The sequence below is a fragment of the Nerophis lumbriciformis genome, linkage group LG07, assembly GCF_033978685.3.
Source record: "Nerophis lumbriciformis linkage group LG07, RoL_Nlum_v2.1, whole genome shotgun sequence".
In the NCBI taxonomy this organism is placed as follows: Eukaryota; Metazoa; Chordata; class Actinopteri; order Syngnathiformes; family Syngnathidae; genus Nerophis; species Nerophis lumbriciformis.
The window spans coordinates 34,639,459-34,657,500 of NC_084554.2; the positions used below are offsets into that span (position 1 = coordinate 34,639,459).

Genomic DNA, 18,042 nt, shown 5'->3' on the forward strand with positions numbered 1-18,042 from the left:
TGGAGTCGATGAGTTTCTGACACTGCTCAGGTGTTATGAGAGCCCAGGTTGCTCTGATAGTGGCCTTCAACTCTTCTGCGTTTTTGGGTCTGGCATTCTGCATCTTCCTTTTCACAATACCCCACAGATTTTCTATGGGGCTAAGGTCAGGGGAGTTGGCGGGCCAATTTAGAACACAAATACCATGGTCCGTAAACCAGGCACGGGTAGATTTTGCGCTGTGTGCAGGCGCCAAGTCCTGTTGGAACTTGAAATCTCCATCTCCATAGAGCAGGTCAGCAGCAGGAAGCATGAAGTGCTCTAAAACTTGCTGGTAGACGGCTGCGTTGACCCTGGATCTCAGGAAACAGAGTGGACCGACACCAGCTGGACTGCTGCTGAGTGGTCCAAAGTCATGTTTTCTGACGAAAGCAAATTTTGCATTTCCTTTGGAAATCGAGGTCCCAGAGTCTGGAGGAAGACAGGAGAGGCACAGGATCCACGTTGCCTGAAGTCTAGTGTAAAGTTTCCACCATCAGTGATGGTTTGGGGTGCCATGTCACCTGCTGGTGTCGGTCCACTCTGTTTCCTGAGATCCAGGGTCAACGCAGCCGTCTACCAGCAAGTTTTAGAGCACTTCATGCTTCCTGCTGCTGACCTGCTCTATGGAGATGGAGATTTCAAGTTCCAACAGGACTTGGCGCCTGCACACAGCGCAAAATCTACCCGTGCCTGGTTTACGGACCATGGTATTTCTGTTCTAAATTGGCCCGCCAACTCCCCTGACCTTAGCCCCATAGAAAATCTGTGGGGTATTGTGAAAAGGAAGATGCAGAATGCCAGACCCAAAAACGCAGAAGAGTTGAAGGCCACTATCAGAGCAACCTGGGCTCTCATAACACCTGAGCAGTGCCAGAAACTCATCGACTCCATGCCACGCCGCATTAACGCAGTAATTGAGGCAAAAGGAGCTCCAACCAAGTATTGAGTATTGTACATGCTCATATTTTTCATTTTCATACTTTTCAGTTGGCCAACATTTCTAAAAATCCCTTTTTTGTATTAGCCTTAAGTAATATTCTAATTTTGTGACACACGGAATTTTGGATTTTCATTTGTTGCCACTTCAAATCATCAAAATTAAATGAAATAAACATTTGAATGCATCAGTCTGTGTGCAATCAATAAATATAATGTACAAGTTACACCTTTTGAATGCAATTACTGAAATAAATCAAGTTTTTCAAAATATTCTAATTTACTGGCTTTTACCTGTATATGGTAGTACCTTCAATATAGAGGCAACTTGTATTTCTACTCTGGTACTGCAAACCCCTACAGTAGTATCCAACATAAGCCTTCTTATTTGATGTGCTTGTTATACCTTTTTTTAGCTCTAATTTAGCCTCATTCCTCATTGACCAATCTCCATTGGGATGGTTTGAGGGTGTTTGTAGAACAGGTTTAGCCACACTCACCCCACCGTGACGTCTTTGCATACGCTCTCCCCCCTTCAGGCCAAGAGAAACCGTCTGAGCAGGAGAGCAGTGAGACGCGGGCCCCCGAGACCATCAACCGCTACGGGAGCATCAACTCCCTGGACTCCACCGCCTCGTCTGGCATCGGCAGCTACAGCACACAGATGTCGGGCACGGACAACCCCGAGCAGTTTGAGGTCCTCAAACAGCAGAAGGAGATCATCGAGCAGGGGATAGACCTGTGAGTTGCCATGAAAAGAAACTCAGTTAATGGCGTGATTATTCATTCTAATTGAATTAACCAAGGTTCAACAAGAAACCAAAGAGAGGCATCCAGTACCTTCAAGAGCAAGGCATGTTGGGTACAACGCCCGAGGACCTGGCTCAGTTCCTGCATCAGGAGGAACGCATTGATTCGGTGAGAAGTTCCGCCAATGTTTATTTTGGAATATCTTTGCAGACAAACAAGTTACCTCCCCTTTTCATCCGCCGCTTTTATTAAACTACACAGACATAATGAAAATGTCCTTCAGCATTAAAGTGACAGGCGGTCAATGCGGCCCCGAGGCTTGAAAGCAGCGTAAATGTTAACTCTAATTGGAGGGGAGGGCACTCAACTGGGCAGCCTTCGGGAGCATAACCACGTTACATTGATAACATCTTCCTCTTAGATGTGTTAATATGCTGTTTTTAAAGACCCACTGCAAAAACACTGGCTACATATCTTATATGTGACAGGAGCGACATGTGACAGCTATGCTGTTTTTAAGGACCTACTGCAAAAATGCAAGTCAAAAGTGCTATGTACAATAGAGAAGAGATTCATATGGCCCCATTCCTGGGTGGATCTTGCTAGAGGAAAGGGGGTGGTTTAATCATTTTGCAATGCAGTCTACTAAATATGGTGCCACTCTTCATAGCAACTGACACTGTAGTCAAAGTTGGAATTGCCACAAAACACGTTTTAAGATATTCAACACTCTACTGCCACATGGCACGTTTCATGTGTCAGGAAAACTGCAACGAATGGGGAATATTAATCCCCCCTACTGTAGGAGAGGGGATCTCTGTGTTTTGAGTACGGATGTTCCGATCAGGGTTTTATGCTGCCTATTCCATGAGCAAAATCGTCTGATACTAATACCGATCACGTGTTAACTGTACACTTTTCAATATATTTATGGTGTGTGCTATGAACTGTAATATCAACACAATATTTAAAGTAGTTCCTTATTGTCTTTTATTACACAAAATTGTAAATAAAAACTACTCTTTTAAATCCTTTAGATTTTTCCCTCAAAGTCTTCCCCTGTCCAGGGAAACATTCCCTTAATTTGTAAACATGAAAATAAACATTTAAACTTCTTGAAACAGTTATTTCTTGGGTTGTTTCAAGCTAGCTTTAAAATTAGCATGCCTGCTCCTGGCTTGCTCGTACTGTGTAGCCTCATCCTCCAGTGATAATGATACTTTAAGATACTAAGAAATGTACTTAATTTGCCACATTGGAGTTGATTATATTAACTAAGCCTCTGTCAGTTGAGTAACCAAATATAAAGTATCAGTTGGAGGTAGGGTTGTCCCGATACCAATATTTTGGTACAGGTACCAGTACCAAAATGTATTTCGATACTTTTAGATACTTTTCTAAATAAAGGGGACTACAAATTATTGGCTTTTTTTAACAAAAAATCTTTTGGTACATTAAACATATGTTTCTTATTGCAATCAAAGAACAGGTTTGGCCTTAAATAAAAGCGAACATACTAGACAACTTGTCTTTTAGTAGTAAGTAAGCAAACAAAGGCTCCTAATTTGTCTGCTGACTTATGCAGTAATATATTGTGTCATTTTTCATTCTATTATTTTGTCAAAATTATGAAGGACAAGCTGTAAAAATAGATTTTTCATCCACTTGTTCATTTACTGTTAATATCTGGTTATTTCAACATGTTCTATCTACACTTCTGTTAAAATGTAATAATCACTTATTCTTCTGTTGTTTAGATACTTTACATTAGTTTTTGATAATACCACACATTTAGGTATCGATCCGATACCAAGTAGTTACAGGATCATACATTGGTCATATTTTAAGTCTTCATGTGTGTGGATGTATTTCCTGAGTTTATAAACATAATATGAATTTTTTAAAAAGGAAAAAAGATTTTGAGACGATAGAAAATAGCGATGTTATCATAGTAGCCTCGACTAAATACCCTCTTGTATCATTACAGTGGATGTCAGGTGTAGATCCACACATGGCATTTGTTTATATTCAGGAACAATGCGATTTAAAGATTGTATGTTGGCAGTAATGGCCTGCTCTTTTTCAGGATTGACTGCAAAAATGCAAGTCCAAGCTTCTTATGTATGAAATGAGATCTCTGCTGTTTTTCGGAATCTACTGCAAAAATGCTAGTTTGAAATATTACATATGACCACTTACTAAGTGTGGACTGCTGTTTAAGAATCTATTGCAACAATGTAAGTCAAATATTCTATGTATGATAGTTTTCTGCTGTTAATAGGAATCTACTGTAAAAATGCCAGTCAAAGATATTATATATAACAGTAGCAGTCTGCAATTTTGAAGGATTTACTGCAAAATACAAATCATAGATCCTAGTTTTCTGCTGTTTTTGGAATATGTGGGTGAAGTTGTAAACTGAACATGTGGGATTGTCTGATGTCAAAAAGGTTGCCAGTTGAATAGAGCTGGCGTACATTATTTTTCAAGTACGGTACAACTAAATCAGCCTCCTCTGTCTTTTGTCTCTCTCCGTTTGCGCTCCCTTAGACTCAAGTGGGGGAGTTTCTTGGTGATAATGACCGTTTTAATAAAGAGGTGATGTATGCCTACGTGGATCAAATGGACTTCCAAGGCAAAGACTTTGTCTCGGCGCTCAGGATATTTCTGGAGGGCTTTCGGCTGCCCGGCGAGGCCCAAAAGATCGACCGGCTCATGGAGAAATTTGCCGCCAGATACCTCGAGTGCAATCAGGGGTGAGTAAGGAAGAATGAGTATCTCCAAGCTATGGATTAGGTCGAATGAAATTAGGTTTATTCGAAACATGTTTTGACTTGCAGGCAAACACTCTTTGCGAGCGCAGACACAGCCTACGTGCTTGCCTACTCTATCATCATGCTGACAACTGACCTTCACAGTCCACAAGTATGTATACTACACAATACAATTATAAACAGGGCTTTTATTCACCAAAACTGCAAATATTTTTATGTTTTAAAAATGTCATTTAGTTAAATATTAATATATATTGAAATTCATAATTTTATTTTGATTATTTAATATATTAATATTTATTTTACAATGAAATATTTAAACCATAAAATATTAATTAAATGTTAAGATATATTTAAATATGTAAGTTATTTATTGTATTTTAAATATTATTTAATATATTCATATTTAATTTGAACTCTTAACGACTTTAGTGAATGAGAAAGCACATTTATTAACAAGAGTATTGCAAGAAATATCAGCAACAGAACCATTTTGTAATGGCAGTAAGAGGCAAACTGCTTACTAAGCGTTAATAACTCAAATAAGACGACAATTATAACAGCTGAATAGCGCAACTACCATTTTAAAATACATGCAGAGGTATATAAATGACCATTCATGCAACTCCTGTCATCTTAGAATAGAATAGAATAGAATAGAAAGTACTTTATTGATCCCTGGTGGAAATTCAGCACCACAGTTCGCTCACAATAGACAAGAATAATGATAAATAATATATATAATATATAATATATAAATAATGTAAATATATTCTACACATACTCTACATTTAAGTGCAGTCAAGAAGGAACATATGCATTATGCAGTCTGATGGCTGTCAGTATGAAGGACCTCCTGCGTCTTGTGGATTTAATAATACAACATCATTATGAGGTCGCTTACAGCCACAGCTGTTAATGCCAGTGTTGACAATAGATGGTTAATTGATTGGAGACATTAATTGGAACATTTACTGGAAGCATGTTGTCATCCTTTGCCTTTTTTTCCACTCATAACAAGGTGAAGAATAAAATGACAAAGGAACAGTACATCAAAATGAACCGCGGAATCAACGACAGCAAAGACCTCCCGGAGGAATATCTGTCAGCCATCTATGATGAGATCGCAGGAAAAAAGATCGCTATGAAGGAGACAAAAGAGCTAACCATCAAGTCCAGCAAGCACAGTGAGTGTTTTGGTAAAATATCATTCAAATCATGAGCCAGTAATAATAGCACTAATACTAGAAATGCACAGTTGTAGACCACTACAATGTATCCCCTGGGACATCTATTGGATTTTGTCTTGCATTACAGTATGTGTGATTAAACTGCAGTTGCTCTACCTAGTGGGGAAGTTGAGGAATTACAGTTCAAATTGAAAAAAAAATAATTGTAGAAGTCAGTATTTGTATTAATAACTCACAAGATAACACAATACTGCTAAGTGGTCTTCCAGTGTGTTCATATTGTGGCGTTGTGCTTAGGTGTGGCCAGCGAGAAGCAACGCCGCCTCCTCTACAACGTGGAGATGGAGCAAATGGCCAAGACGGCCAAAGCCCTGATGGAGGCCGTCAGCCACGTGCAGGCTCCGTTCACCAGCGCCACGCACCTGGAGCACGTCAGGCCTATGTTTAAGGTAGATTGCCACCAAATGCTCACACTCGCCCACTACATGCTAACCTGTTGTTGTTTACTCTCAGCTGGCGTGGACGCCCTTCCTTGCCGCGTTTAGCGTGGGCCTGCAAGACTGCGACGACCCCGATGTGGCGTCGCTGTGTCTGGAAGGGATCCGCTGCGCCATCAGAATAGCATGCATCTTCTCCATACAGGTGCTGGAGTCTAAAGCGAGAGGGGCTTGGCCTCTTATCTGTTCTGACTAATTTGGACTGTGCTTGTTGTTTATTTCAGCTGGAGAGGGACGCCTATGTTCAGGCCCTGGCCAGGTTCACGCTGCTCACCGCCAGCTCGGGCATCGCCGAAATGAAGCAGAAGAACATCGACACCATCAAGACGCTCATCACTGTGGCACACACCGACGGAAACTACCTGGGAAACTCCTGGCATGAGGTTATCCTTTTTAACTGTCAGATCAGTACATTATTGTCATTTATAAAAGGTACACTTGTGAAATATTTCCTCATTTTGTCCTAAGGCAATTGAGGACATGTTCCAAGGTGTTCATGCTATGAATCCGTGTGGATGTTTTTATCCATTCAGATCATGAAGTGCATCAGTCAGCTGGAGCTGGCTCAGCTGATCGGCACCGGGGTGAAGGCCCGCTACATTTCAGGGACAGTGCGGGGCAGAGAGGGCTTTGTGACCAGTACCAAGGAGCAGAACAACGATGAGTACTTGGGCCTGGGTTAGTAGCACCTCATTCTGTTATGTCTAGGCCTGGGTTATTAAATCAATTAATCAACGATAAATGAAAAATAACTTTGCCGGCATCAATACATTCTCTGTGTGGGTGTTTTTTTTTCTCTGTTTCACTTTGTGCATCACTCTCAGCACCTGAGTGTGTTTATCTAATAGAAGAAGTAAACAAACCGAGTGAACCCTCTCATAAGTCATCCAAAATCTTTGTCTCGGTTATGCCAAGGCGAGACCGCTAGCTTACACACACACGATGCACGAACAGAGAGCTTTGCTTGTTGCGACTCGCTAGTGAGAAGCAGCGCAAGGTAACAACGATTATGAGGAAAAATGATAATTGCAAAGCCAAATGTCCCTGTGTGGGAATAATAAAACAACAAAACAAACGCGTGACCCAGTTTTCCCAACTAGGGAAAAGTGTACTTCAAGATATAAAATATTTATTAATGGGCAATTTTTGCTTACAGAAATTGAGTAAATCAAATTTTTATTGTTTGTTTATTTTAAGATAAGTAAAAGTTTTTCACCTTCCAATTACAATGGTAAAAAAATACTAATGAGAGATGAACGTTTATTGCATTTTAAAGGGTAACTTTTATTATTAGTATTATATACTGTATTATGATTACATGATACAATAATGCTGACAATAAAATTGTTTATAATAATTTGTGGGACAATATATCTATCATACAGCAACATTTTGTTATCGGCCCAGGTGTATTGAGGCCAACATCTTGACAAACGAGTCAAATCTGCTGTTACTGATCACCTCTGTGTCCGGTTGTGCAGTTGGTGGTACGGTGGACCGGAAGCAGATTGCCAGTATTCAGGAGTCCATCGGAGAAACCAGCTCTCAGAGTGTGGTGGTGGCTGTGGACAGGTACAACAAAAACACTAAACATTGTTAAACATCATTTCAAAGACTTTATTGTCATGTTTTCTCTGCTTTAGGATATTCACAGGTTCTACCAGACTTGATGGCAATGCAATAGGTGAGTCCACGACTGATTGACGACTTTGAAGTCATTGTTGAGAGAGTTCATTGCTCGTTGAGAGTGTTCATTGCTCATTGAGAACATCTCTCTGTGCGTCAAGTGGATTTTGTGCGCTGGCTGTGCGCCGTGTCCATGGATGAGCTGGCCTCGCCCACGCACCCGCGAATGTTCAGCCTGCAGAAAATAGTGGAGATCTCCTACTACAACATGGGCCGCATCAGGCTGCAGTGGTCCAGGATCTGGGAGGTCATTGGAGACCACTTCAACAAGGTGGGCCACAATTCAGTGGCATAGAAGGGATTTAACTTGAGCGTTTTAGATCATTTTAGTTGAATATTTAATGCGACAAAATAGATGTGAGCTGTGAACCTACCATTATTTTACAAATATTCAAATGTCTTTTCCAGAAATGTGTTTCTTCAGGCTTCTGATTGGTTAAAATGGCCTCATGGTTTAAAGTTGTAGCACCATCTGTTGTTCTGGCATGCACATAACAGCCCTAGAAGTTTTTTTTTATCACATCCACTATCCCCTGGCAGGTGGGCTGTAATTCCAATGAAGACGTGGCCATTTTCGCAGTGGACTCCCTCAGGCAGCTGTCCATGAAGTTCTTGGAGAAGGGCGAGCTGGCCAACTTCAGATTTCAGAAGGATTTCCTGCGGCCGTTTGAGCACATCATGAAGAAGAACAGGTACGAAGAAAACAGTGGACCTGACCAGTTTCGGTTCCTCAGCTATAAATGAGGCTCTGTAGTTTTCCCACTGATGCAAGATAATCAATGGAAGTATAGATTTCTCTGGCGATGGCAGGTTGCAGCAAAGTGTGTCCATTCATCTCGCTTATGCTGCCTTTTCTACAGTTTATCAACCACACAGCAGCTTTGTTGACAATTATCCCAACCTCAACACTCCTCCCTTCCTGCCTCCTTCAGGTCACCCACCATCCGAGACATGGTGGTGCGCTGCATCGCTCAGATGGTGAACTCCCAGGCGGCGAACATTCGCTCTGGCTGGAAGAACATCTTCTCTGTCTTCCACTTGGCAGCATCCGACCAGGACGAGAGCATTGTGGAGCTGGCCTTTCAGACCACGGGGCACATCGTCAGTGAGTGCTTCACACTCAAGACTGCTAAATAGGAATTATTTGTTGTGTTAAAAAAAAAAACATTGAACATAATGATTCCAATTTCCTCTCCAAGCGAATGTATTCGAGAAGCACTTTGCGGCCACCATCGACTCCTTCCAGGACGCTGTCAAGTGTCTGTCAGAGTTTGCCTGCAACGCCTCCTTTCCAGACACCAGCATGGAAGCCATTCGCCTCATCAGACACTGCGCCAAATATGTCTCGGAAAGGCCACAGGTGGTCATCACTTCCTGGATAATGCATAATCCTGCTCAAGCGCCTCATATCCGGTCCTTAAAGCAACGTAATTATGTATGAACTGCTTGCCTTTTTGTGGCAGGCCTTCAAAGACTACACCAGTGATGACATGAATGTAGCACCAGAGGACCGCGTGTGGGTGCGAGGCTGGTTTCCCATTCTCTTCGAGCTCTCCTGCATCATCAACAGGTGTAAACTGGACGTCCGCACCAGGTGTGTTGCTAGTTTGGGTACCGAATTGTTTTGGAGGCCACATTTCCAGAAAGCTTAGGATCAAGGGCCAGACTTCTCCCTTCATTATTAGTCTTATTTAGTATATTCTGGAGAAACAGTGTCCTCTACAGTACACATTTGATTTTGGTTTATTTATTTTGTCAGAGTTACTGAACCGCTCTGCTGTTATTAAGGACCTTCTGCAATAAAGCTAGTCAAAGATCATCTACATAACAGCACTTTAATGTTTTTAAGAATCTGTTGCAAAAATGTGAGTCTCTCACAAGTTTTTTTAACTAAACTTGCGCGCCACCAATTGAATAGCCCAAATGATGAAAAAGAGAGGACCTAAAATGGTACTTTGAGGATTACCACTAGTATGACTAAAGAAGTTGAACAAATTACTACTGACTGTATCTAAAGTAAAAAAGCTTCAGCAACACATTTGTTACATAAATCACATGACAAAGAAAAAAATGTTAACTACCAAAAAGGAGAGATTTAGAAGAGGTGCCAAGAGGAACGCCTCAGTTGTAAATCACAAATTTGAACACCAGTGTTCTATGTTTGCTAGCAAGGTTAAAATGTCAATGCAAGGATTTGCCAATGTGTTTACATGGTCTAAGTTCCTCTTTACAACAGGAGCACTCTAGTCATTTTTAGGAATTTGCTGCAAAAATGTTTCCCAAGTTTTGAAATGAACTCAGGGGAGGGTATGGGGTCAATACAGGGCTGGATTTGCTCCTAGGTCACCAGTTGAATAGCCCTGCCTTAGTTTAACAAATGCCAACTAGTGTGGCTAACCTCACTCCTTAATGTCTTAAGAGCTGTTGTGGGCTTTTAGCTTGCTGGCTAGTGCTGCTCGACGTGTGGTTGCTGGTTTCCTTTTATTGCTGCCTCAGTCTCTTGGATAAAAAATATAAAGTGTAAATTGGTAATGTTACTCTCTATGTTTTTTCAAGGGGCTTGACGGTGATGTTTGAAGTGATGAAAACATATGGGCACACCTTCGAGAAGCACTGGTGGCAAGACCTCTTCAGGATCGTTTTCAGGATCTTCGACAACATGAAGCTGCCCGAGCAACAGACCGAGGTAAGTCACCGCCCTCTGAGAAAACTTCCATGATGCTCACCGAGGCCTTGATACCTCCACAGAAAGCGGAGTGGATGACGACCACCTGCAACCACGCACTTTACGCCATCTGCGACGTCTTCACACAGTACTTTGAGTCGCTGAACGACGTGCTGCTGGATGACATTTTAGCTCAGCTCTACTGGTGTGTGCAGCAAGGTGGGTGCACAAGGCTCTACTTCTAGGACATTCTAGAATGCTTTTTTTGCGCGTCACTATCTGTGTATGCTTGTGTGTGTGCAGATAATGAGCAGCTCGCCCGCTCAGGCACTAACTGTCTGGAGAATGTCGTCATCCTGAATGGTGAGAAGTTCTCCCCCGAGACGTGGGACAAGACATGCAATTGCATGCTGGACATCTTCAAGACCACAATCCCAAACGCGTAAGCCTTGCAAGACGTGCTGATCCTAAAGCCAACAGTATCTGATGATTGCTTTCCATGTATCTCAGGCTGTTAACATGGAGGCCAGCAGGAGCAGAAGGAGAACACTTTACACAAAGTCTGTCAGACAAGCAGCTGGTGAGACTTCCGCTAAATGAATCACCATTTGTTACTTACATGTGATCCAGATGGTTTCCCATATTTGTCTGCCAGATCGTCTTCATTTCTGTCCTCCTTCCTCTCAGGACTCCATTTCCCAGAAGTCAGTGGACCTGCAGCTCCGCCCCGATGACCAGCGCTCCATAAGCAGTGCCGACAGGGTCACAGTGGAGAGCCGTCATCAGAGCCAACAGGGCGCCAACCCCGCTGTGCCCAACGAGGATGGCGTCAGGAGCCGGAGCTCTGCGAGTGAGTGAGGTCTTTTAAAAGTGGAAGCGACACACACATCCAAGGAGGTTCTGAGCTTGATGTTTCGCAGGGGGGCTGGAGCAACGCTTGTTCGCAGCCTTGCTCATTAAGTGCGTGGTGCAGCTGGAGTTGATCCAGACCATCGACAACATTGTCTTCTTTCCCGCCACCAGTAAGAAGGAAGATGCAGAGAACTTTGCTGCAGCTCAGGTACAAACAACTGTAGTTTAGTGAAGACGTTGCCTTTTTGAAGGGCTGCACGATTATCGGGTCGATATTGGAAATTATTACGTCACACCAATAATCCAATAACTTTGATAACTGGTAGAAATGTTAAATAAAATGCTCCAATGAGGCGAGATTACCCATATTGTGTTGTAGGGGAATTAGGGTAAACAAGTCAAGCTCCCTTACCTCAGAGGATGTTCCAAACTGCCAGACCTCACTACTAATCAGAGGAAGACATCCGATCCGGCGTGGCACCTGAACCAAATGCCTTGCAAACACTCAGCAAGGGGAAAGAAAAACACCCGTTGTCTACACATCAAACCTCACTGGCCACTCACTGAACAGAAAAAGAAGCTATTAGAATCAGATTTATTGGCCAAGTATGTTTAACACACAAGGAATTTGATTTGGTAGACTGTGCTCTCTTTGTTCAATGCAAGAAACACGCGACAACAGTGCCTTATTCCGGTGCAAAGTGAATGCAGACTCATCCAACTGCAACAAGTGCTCGGCGGTAAAATAAGTAACGTAGCATCCTGACAGAAGCACAAAAGTGTCTTTTTGAACTTCATTGTCAACCTTAACACAGCAAGAGCAGCCCTCATTACAGCGCTAGCCTCGTCAGTAACTACAACAACACGCCACTTTTTCACGACAGCGAGCAAGGTTGCATTCAGGGACACTGGGTATTTTGAGCATTATACATTCTCAACTCAAGTACCGTAAGGCGTTTTTTGCGTGTTCTGTATTGCTACAAAATTCTGACAATTGATTGTAGATTGTACAACCCCTTTAGAAATAAAACTAGTGTAACAAAATTCCTTAAAAATACATTGTTTTTTGTATTTTCAAAAATGTTACTGTTTTCAATTCTTTTAGTACAGTTTTAGTACTAGTATTGGTTAAAATGTAGACCATGCCCATCCATTATCAGGACATACAAGCTTCACTGATTTATTGATGTGATGTCATATTTGGTTAGGACAAATCTACAGGAAGAGTTTGTCAAATCCACCATTGTTTGACACTTTTTTACCTTCAGTGAGCACAATAAACACTCAAGTGTACATTCAAAATATAATATACATAAATAATAGGGGTGTGAATCTTTGTTCACCTAACAATTCGATCTGATTCTGATTCCTGAGGTGACGATTCAATTCAGAATCCATTCTCGATTCGACACGATTCTCGCAATGTATTATTTTGTATAATAATTATAATAAAACCTTTTCAAAACAGTTTACAGGTTAGAAAAGCTCCTTCTGTTTGCACGTAGATGGCCTAAAAACTTCCTTTTTTTTTTATAATTATCGGATGATTAGGAATCGCGATTTGGATGCGAATTGATTTTTCCTACACCCCTAATAAATAAGTTATAGGTATCGGTCTTGAAAAGCAGGAAGTTATCGGTATCGGTCTCGAAGTTATCGGTATCGGTCTCGAAATACCGGTAAATACATATCATGCATCCCTACTGTTAAGCCATGTTTATTAAATAATGGTGAATTTAGGTACATTTTACATGACGAATGGGTATCTTCTGACTGGAACTGACACAATTTAGAAAGCTAAAAGATGCAGTACATCCGGAAAGTATTCACAGCGCTTCACTTTTTCCCACATTTCATTATAGCCTTATTCCAAATTGGAATAAATTAATTTTTGTTCTCAAAACTCTACAAACAATACCCCATAATGACAATGTGAAAAGTAGTTTTTCTTTCATTTAGCAAATGTATTAAAAACTAAAGAACTAAAAAAAACACATGTACATAACTATTCACAGCCTTTGCTCAATACTTTGTTGATGCACATTTGGCAGCAATTACAGCTTCAAGTCTTTTTGAATACGATGCCACAAGCTTGGCAAACTTTTCCCATTCCTCTTTGTATCATTGCTATATTAAAAGTCAATAGCCTAGAGTCAATAGCCTAGAGTCAAGCCATTAACGCTGTAAAATACAGGAAAGCTCCAATATGATCCTAAAAGTGGTTGAATTTGACCTTTTCTCCCTGCTGAATCTTTTTTTTTTTCACCTTAGCAAGACACTTTGGACACAGATAGCTTCATATAAGTGTGCTTTGGATAGAGAAACTTGGCTTAGTAATAACCCCATCAAAAAAATTCTGGTTTGTAGCAAGAGGAAATGTGTTCAATAATCCTCTGTCTTGTATTTAGCGGGGTGCTGTAAACGCATCAGACGTCCCCACGGAGACACAAGACCAGGGCATGTTCCGCTACCTGACCTCACAGCAGCTCTTCAAGTTGCTGGACTGCTTGCTGGAGTCGCACCGCTTTTCCAAGGCGTTCAACTCCAACAACGAGCAGAGGACTCTACTGTGGAAAGCAGGTCACTCTCGTACTTGAATGTGTTGTGGCATTTATGGAAGGCCATGCTGCGTGTGTGACTACTTGTGTGTGTGTGCACTGCAGGTTTTAAAGGAAAGTCCAAGCCTAACCTGTTAAAGCAGGAGACCAGCAGCTTGGCGTGCAGCCTGCGCATCCTTTTCCGAATGTACACGGACCAGACGCGGCAGGATGCCTGGGAGGAGGTCCAGAGGCGACTGCTCGAGTAAGACGATGATTGAGTGTTGAGGGGAAATCAGCTTCATGGGAACGTGGACACCCTGCGAGACAGACCATAATACGCCACCAGACACTCTGATTAGTGGGAGGTAGTCATGTGTGGAGTAAAGGAAAGTGAGGGGCTTAATGGCTAACAGATGGCATTGTTGCAGTGTTTGAGAAAAGAGGTTAAAGGTCACAGCCTTCTAAAACTGTGATCATTTTCATAATCCCATCAATCAGCAGCTAATTAGCATTAGTTTACCCTTTCTTCCTTTTCAGAGTCTTCGATATTAAATTTTTTGTCTTTAATTTTACCGTATTGACCCAAATATAAGACAACCCGAAATTACACTTTTTTCTCCCAAGACACTGTTTTGTAAAAATATTTTGAAGACAAAATTCTTATTTTTGCAAATCATGTTTTTAAACAGTTTGTTGATGATCGTCATCTTAAAATTAATTCCTCCTCAGGGTTCGGATGATCGCGTCCACACCAGGGATACAACAATTAACCGTGATTAAAAACATCACAAATGATTTCACTGCAAAAGCTCCACTATATCGTGTGTTTCAGTCCTCCTCACTCGCTATTAACGAACATAATGCTTGTATGTGCACAATTTGCACGGAACGAAAACCAAATAACTTTTCCGGCCCAAAGACGATGGTTCACCCATCTTCAAAACCTGCCAAAAGAAAGTTGTGGCTAAAGGGTCTAATACGTCCAATACGGTGCTGCTTTACACACCAAAGTAAGTAAGACATAATCTTTGATTTAAATAATGCTAGTGGAAAGTTTATTCGTGAAGAACTGAGGTAAATATAAACATGTCATATACAATCAGTAGCTTAGCGTTGAGTCAATTATGTTTAAACAAACAGCAACCGGTACTCATTCAGTGACCATTTCAAATTAGAGATAAACCATTAACGCTATAAAATACAGGAAAGCTCTAAAATTATCCTAAAAGTGGTTGAATTTGACCTTTTCTCCCTGCTGAATAAAGTAGGCATTGTACGTTAATGTAGCAAGTAGGGCTGTGAATCTTTGGGCACCACACGATTCGATTCTGAGGGATTTAATGATTCGATTCAGAATTCAAATAACATTTGTTGCCAGTTCTATGATTAACTACATTCCTCTGATAAATGTATACCGGTATATTACTTAAAAGAAACTTGTTTTGTTTAATGAATTTATAACCAAAGTTTTAACACAGATCCAGAAGTTTTGGCATTTGCTTGAGTGACTGTACAGGACAGATTACAAAAATAAATAAATAAATAAAAATAAAAAATAAAAAAATAAAATTATATATATATATATATATATATATATATATATATATATATATATATATATATATACATAAAAATGTGTTAATCAATTTTTTATTGTTATTTTTTTAAGAAATATTCGCGATTCATTCGAAAAAAAATTATGACACCCCTAACAGCCAGTGTAAAACACTAACATAACATCAGAAGTTTGTAGAATAACAGCTCTATCCCATGGGACCTAATTATGTGCATTCCAGTTATTACCACAGCATTATAAATTAGATTATTCAAAATTAATATATAGGCGTGGATGGCAGTTGATGACAATAGCAGTTTAGTTTACCTACATGAGAAACATTTTCTACTCGGGATCAATAAAGTTAATATTAGTCTTGTATTAAGAATACTATTATTAAATCATTTATTGTTAATCATTTTTGTTTATATTTATTATTTAGTACTTTTATGTTATTTAATTACTGTTCTTGCCTACAGTAATAAATAACATCAAAATCTCTAAGGATTGGTGTGACTTTATACATTTTTTGCTGTGAAATGAATCAATGCCTAATAATCGTGAGACCGTGATTATTACTCAGACTGGAATCGTACAGTCAAACTCTGGGTTCCTTTAAACGGAACCAAACGTGCAAAGTGAGAAGGCATCCCTGTGACTGTTTACTATGTGCAAAAAATAGTGTCTTATATTCAGGTCAGTACAGTAATTGTTCATCTTTCTTTGTTGTTTAGTGTGTGCAGTGAGGCCGTGGCGTACTTCTTGGCGTTGACCTCCGAGAGCCACAGGGAGGCCTGGACCAACCTGCTGCTCCTCTTCCTCACCAGGGTGCTGAAGATCAGCGACGAGCGGGTGGGTGTTGATAAAAGGAAGGGGAGTCACGTGACGTTGTAACCATCATTTGACAAATGCCGTCTGGTGTTTCTTACCGTCAGTTCAGGGCCCATGCGTCCAGGTACTACCCGCTCCTGTGCGAGATCATGCAGTTCGACCTCATCCCAGAGCTCCGGGCCGTCCTGAGAAGGTTCTACTTGCGCATCGGCTTCGTGTTTCACATCGCGCCGCTTCCTGCGACCGAGAAGCAACCGGACGCCGGCGGGCAAGAGATAAGCCCTGAAGCAGAGGAGGAAGCTCAGTGACCATGTTGCCTCAGGCTTCTGTCTCCATGTGGTCCAACACTTGCAGATGACTCACAGCTACTCTGGCGCCACCTGCCTGCAGCCTCAAGCCCTTTGCCTCGCAGGTTGGCTATCAGCACGGAAAGTTTGTAGCTCCACACTGCTGATCATAACGCATATCTCTGACCTGCTCAGATGGAATATATTTTAAAAAACACAAGTGTGCTTCTTACTGTATATTTAAAAACAAATTGTAACGAATGCGTGGTTTGCAAATATTCAACACAACTATGAAATGTGACATTTCCCTGCACCCAAATGGCTAACACTAATATCGATTAGCCTGACAAAACTAGTTGTACAGACGTACTTCTATGTAATGTAATCTTATAACACTAGATCTCATTTATTTTTTATTTGTTTCTCTGGATTTGCTGCACTTGAACTCCATATTGGAATGCACTGGAGATTTTACTTCTCTGATCATTTATTTGACTGTAACATCTCCCACACACGGTATGATTTGTAGTTGAACAGCAAGTGAAGGGTTAAATTATTCCATTTTATATGTTGTTAGGTTTTTAAAAAGGAGACGCGTTGACTGTGCTTTTGAAACTGGAAGTCGAGAGCATTATGATGCTAGCTGCTTAAACAACCTGTTTTCATGTTTTACCTTAGTTTTCACTCGTGTACAAAATCAAAAGTTAATAATATATTGAATTTGTTTTGTTTTTTCTTGGGTTCGGGGTTAAGTAATATGTATAGAAGCAATGAGAGATGTTAGCTGTGCTTTATGTATGATTGGGATGCAGTCCTCATGGATGTAGAAACACAATGTAAATGATGCAGCAATGTAAAGTTTTCTATGTTGCAAAAAAAAAAAAGATTATGTACAACTTTCTGTACGATACATCCCTCTGGCATTCTAATCAGGTTCTAGGTCAATAAAGTTTTTGAACATGAGATGTCAAATGCCGCCACCGTTATTAAATGCCATTTTGACACGCAATTCCTGCTTTATACACAAAAATGTACAAATACATTTGCCCTAAATTAGACAATGCAACAAGATGATTTTAAAAAATTAATGTTTTTCCAAGCTGGACTCCGACAATGAGCAATGTGAAGGCTTAAATAGGCAGGTTAAAAACATTTGAGGACAGCATTCAATATAAAGTTAAAGTACCACTGATAGTCACACACACTAGGTGTGGTGAAATTACCCTCTGCATTTGACCCATCCCCTTATTCCACCCCCTGGGAGGTGAGGGGAGGAGGGAGCAGCAGCGATGGCCGCGCTCGGGAATCTTTTTGGTGATTCAACCCCCAATTCCAACCCTTGATGGTGAGTGCCAAGCAGGGAGGTAATGGGTCCCATTTTTAGAGTCTTTGGTATGACTCGGCCGGGGTTTGAACTCACGACCTACAAATTTCAGGGCAGACACTCTAACCACATGG

The 18,042-nt window shown here is 40.9% G+C and overlaps 1 protein-coding gene across 2 annotated transcripts in view; it reads left to right on the forward strand.

Annotated features, from left to right (window-relative positions):
- arfgef1 (ADP-ribosylation factor guanine nucleotide-exchange factor 1 (brefeldin A-inhibited)) overlaps window positions 1-17,547 on the forward strand; it is a 55,881-nt gene extending 38,334 nt beyond the window's left edge. For both annotated transcript variants that reach the window (XM_061965398.1, XM_061965399.2), the window contains 26 exons: window positions 1,497-1,698; window positions 1,764-1,875; window positions 4,258-4,463; window positions 4,548-4,632; window positions 5,503-5,668; window positions 5,969-6,120; window positions 6,185-6,313; window positions 6,393-6,551; window positions 6,702-6,846; window positions 7,650-7,740; window positions 7,812-7,852; window positions 7,956-8,125; window positions 8,395-8,546; window positions 8,787-8,959; window positions 9,054-9,214; window positions 9,318-9,448; window positions 10,411-10,540; window positions 10,603-10,738; window positions 10,823-10,961; window positions 11,030-11,099; window positions 11,207-11,369; window positions 11,440-11,579; window positions 13,780-13,951; window positions 14,035-14,173; window positions 16,201-16,318; window positions 16,402-17,547. In XM_061965398.1, coding sequence (XP_061821382.1) covers window positions 1,497-1,698; window positions 1,764-1,875; window positions 4,258-4,463; window positions 4,548-4,632; window positions 5,503-5,668; window positions 5,969-6,120; window positions 6,185-6,313; window positions 6,393-6,551; window positions 6,702-6,846; window positions 7,650-7,740; window positions 7,812-7,852; window positions 7,956-8,125; window positions 8,395-8,546; window positions 8,787-8,959; window positions 9,054-9,214; window positions 9,318-9,448; window positions 10,411-10,540; window positions 10,603-10,738; window positions 10,823-10,961; window positions 11,030-11,099; window positions 11,207-11,369; window positions 11,440-11,579; window positions 13,780-13,951; window positions 14,035-14,173; window positions 16,201-16,318; window positions 16,402-16,605 — 3,686 coding nt within the window. In that variant the 3' untranslated portion in view covers window positions 16,606-17,547. The remainder of the gene's footprint in view (window positions 1-1,496; window positions 1,699-1,763; window positions 1,876-4,257; window positions 4,464-4,547; window positions 4,633-5,502; window positions 5,669-5,968; window positions 6,121-6,184; window positions 6,314-6,392; window positions 6,552-6,701; window positions 6,847-7,649; window positions 7,741-7,811; window positions 7,853-7,955; window positions 8,126-8,394; window positions 8,547-8,786; window positions 8,960-9,053; window positions 9,215-9,317; window positions 9,449-10,410; window positions 10,541-10,602; window positions 10,739-10,822; window positions 10,962-11,029; window positions 11,100-11,206; window positions 11,370-11,439; window positions 11,580-13,779; window positions 13,952-14,034; window positions 14,174-16,200; window positions 16,319-16,401) is intronic.
- Window positions 17,548-18,042: the final 495 nt, after the last annotated feature.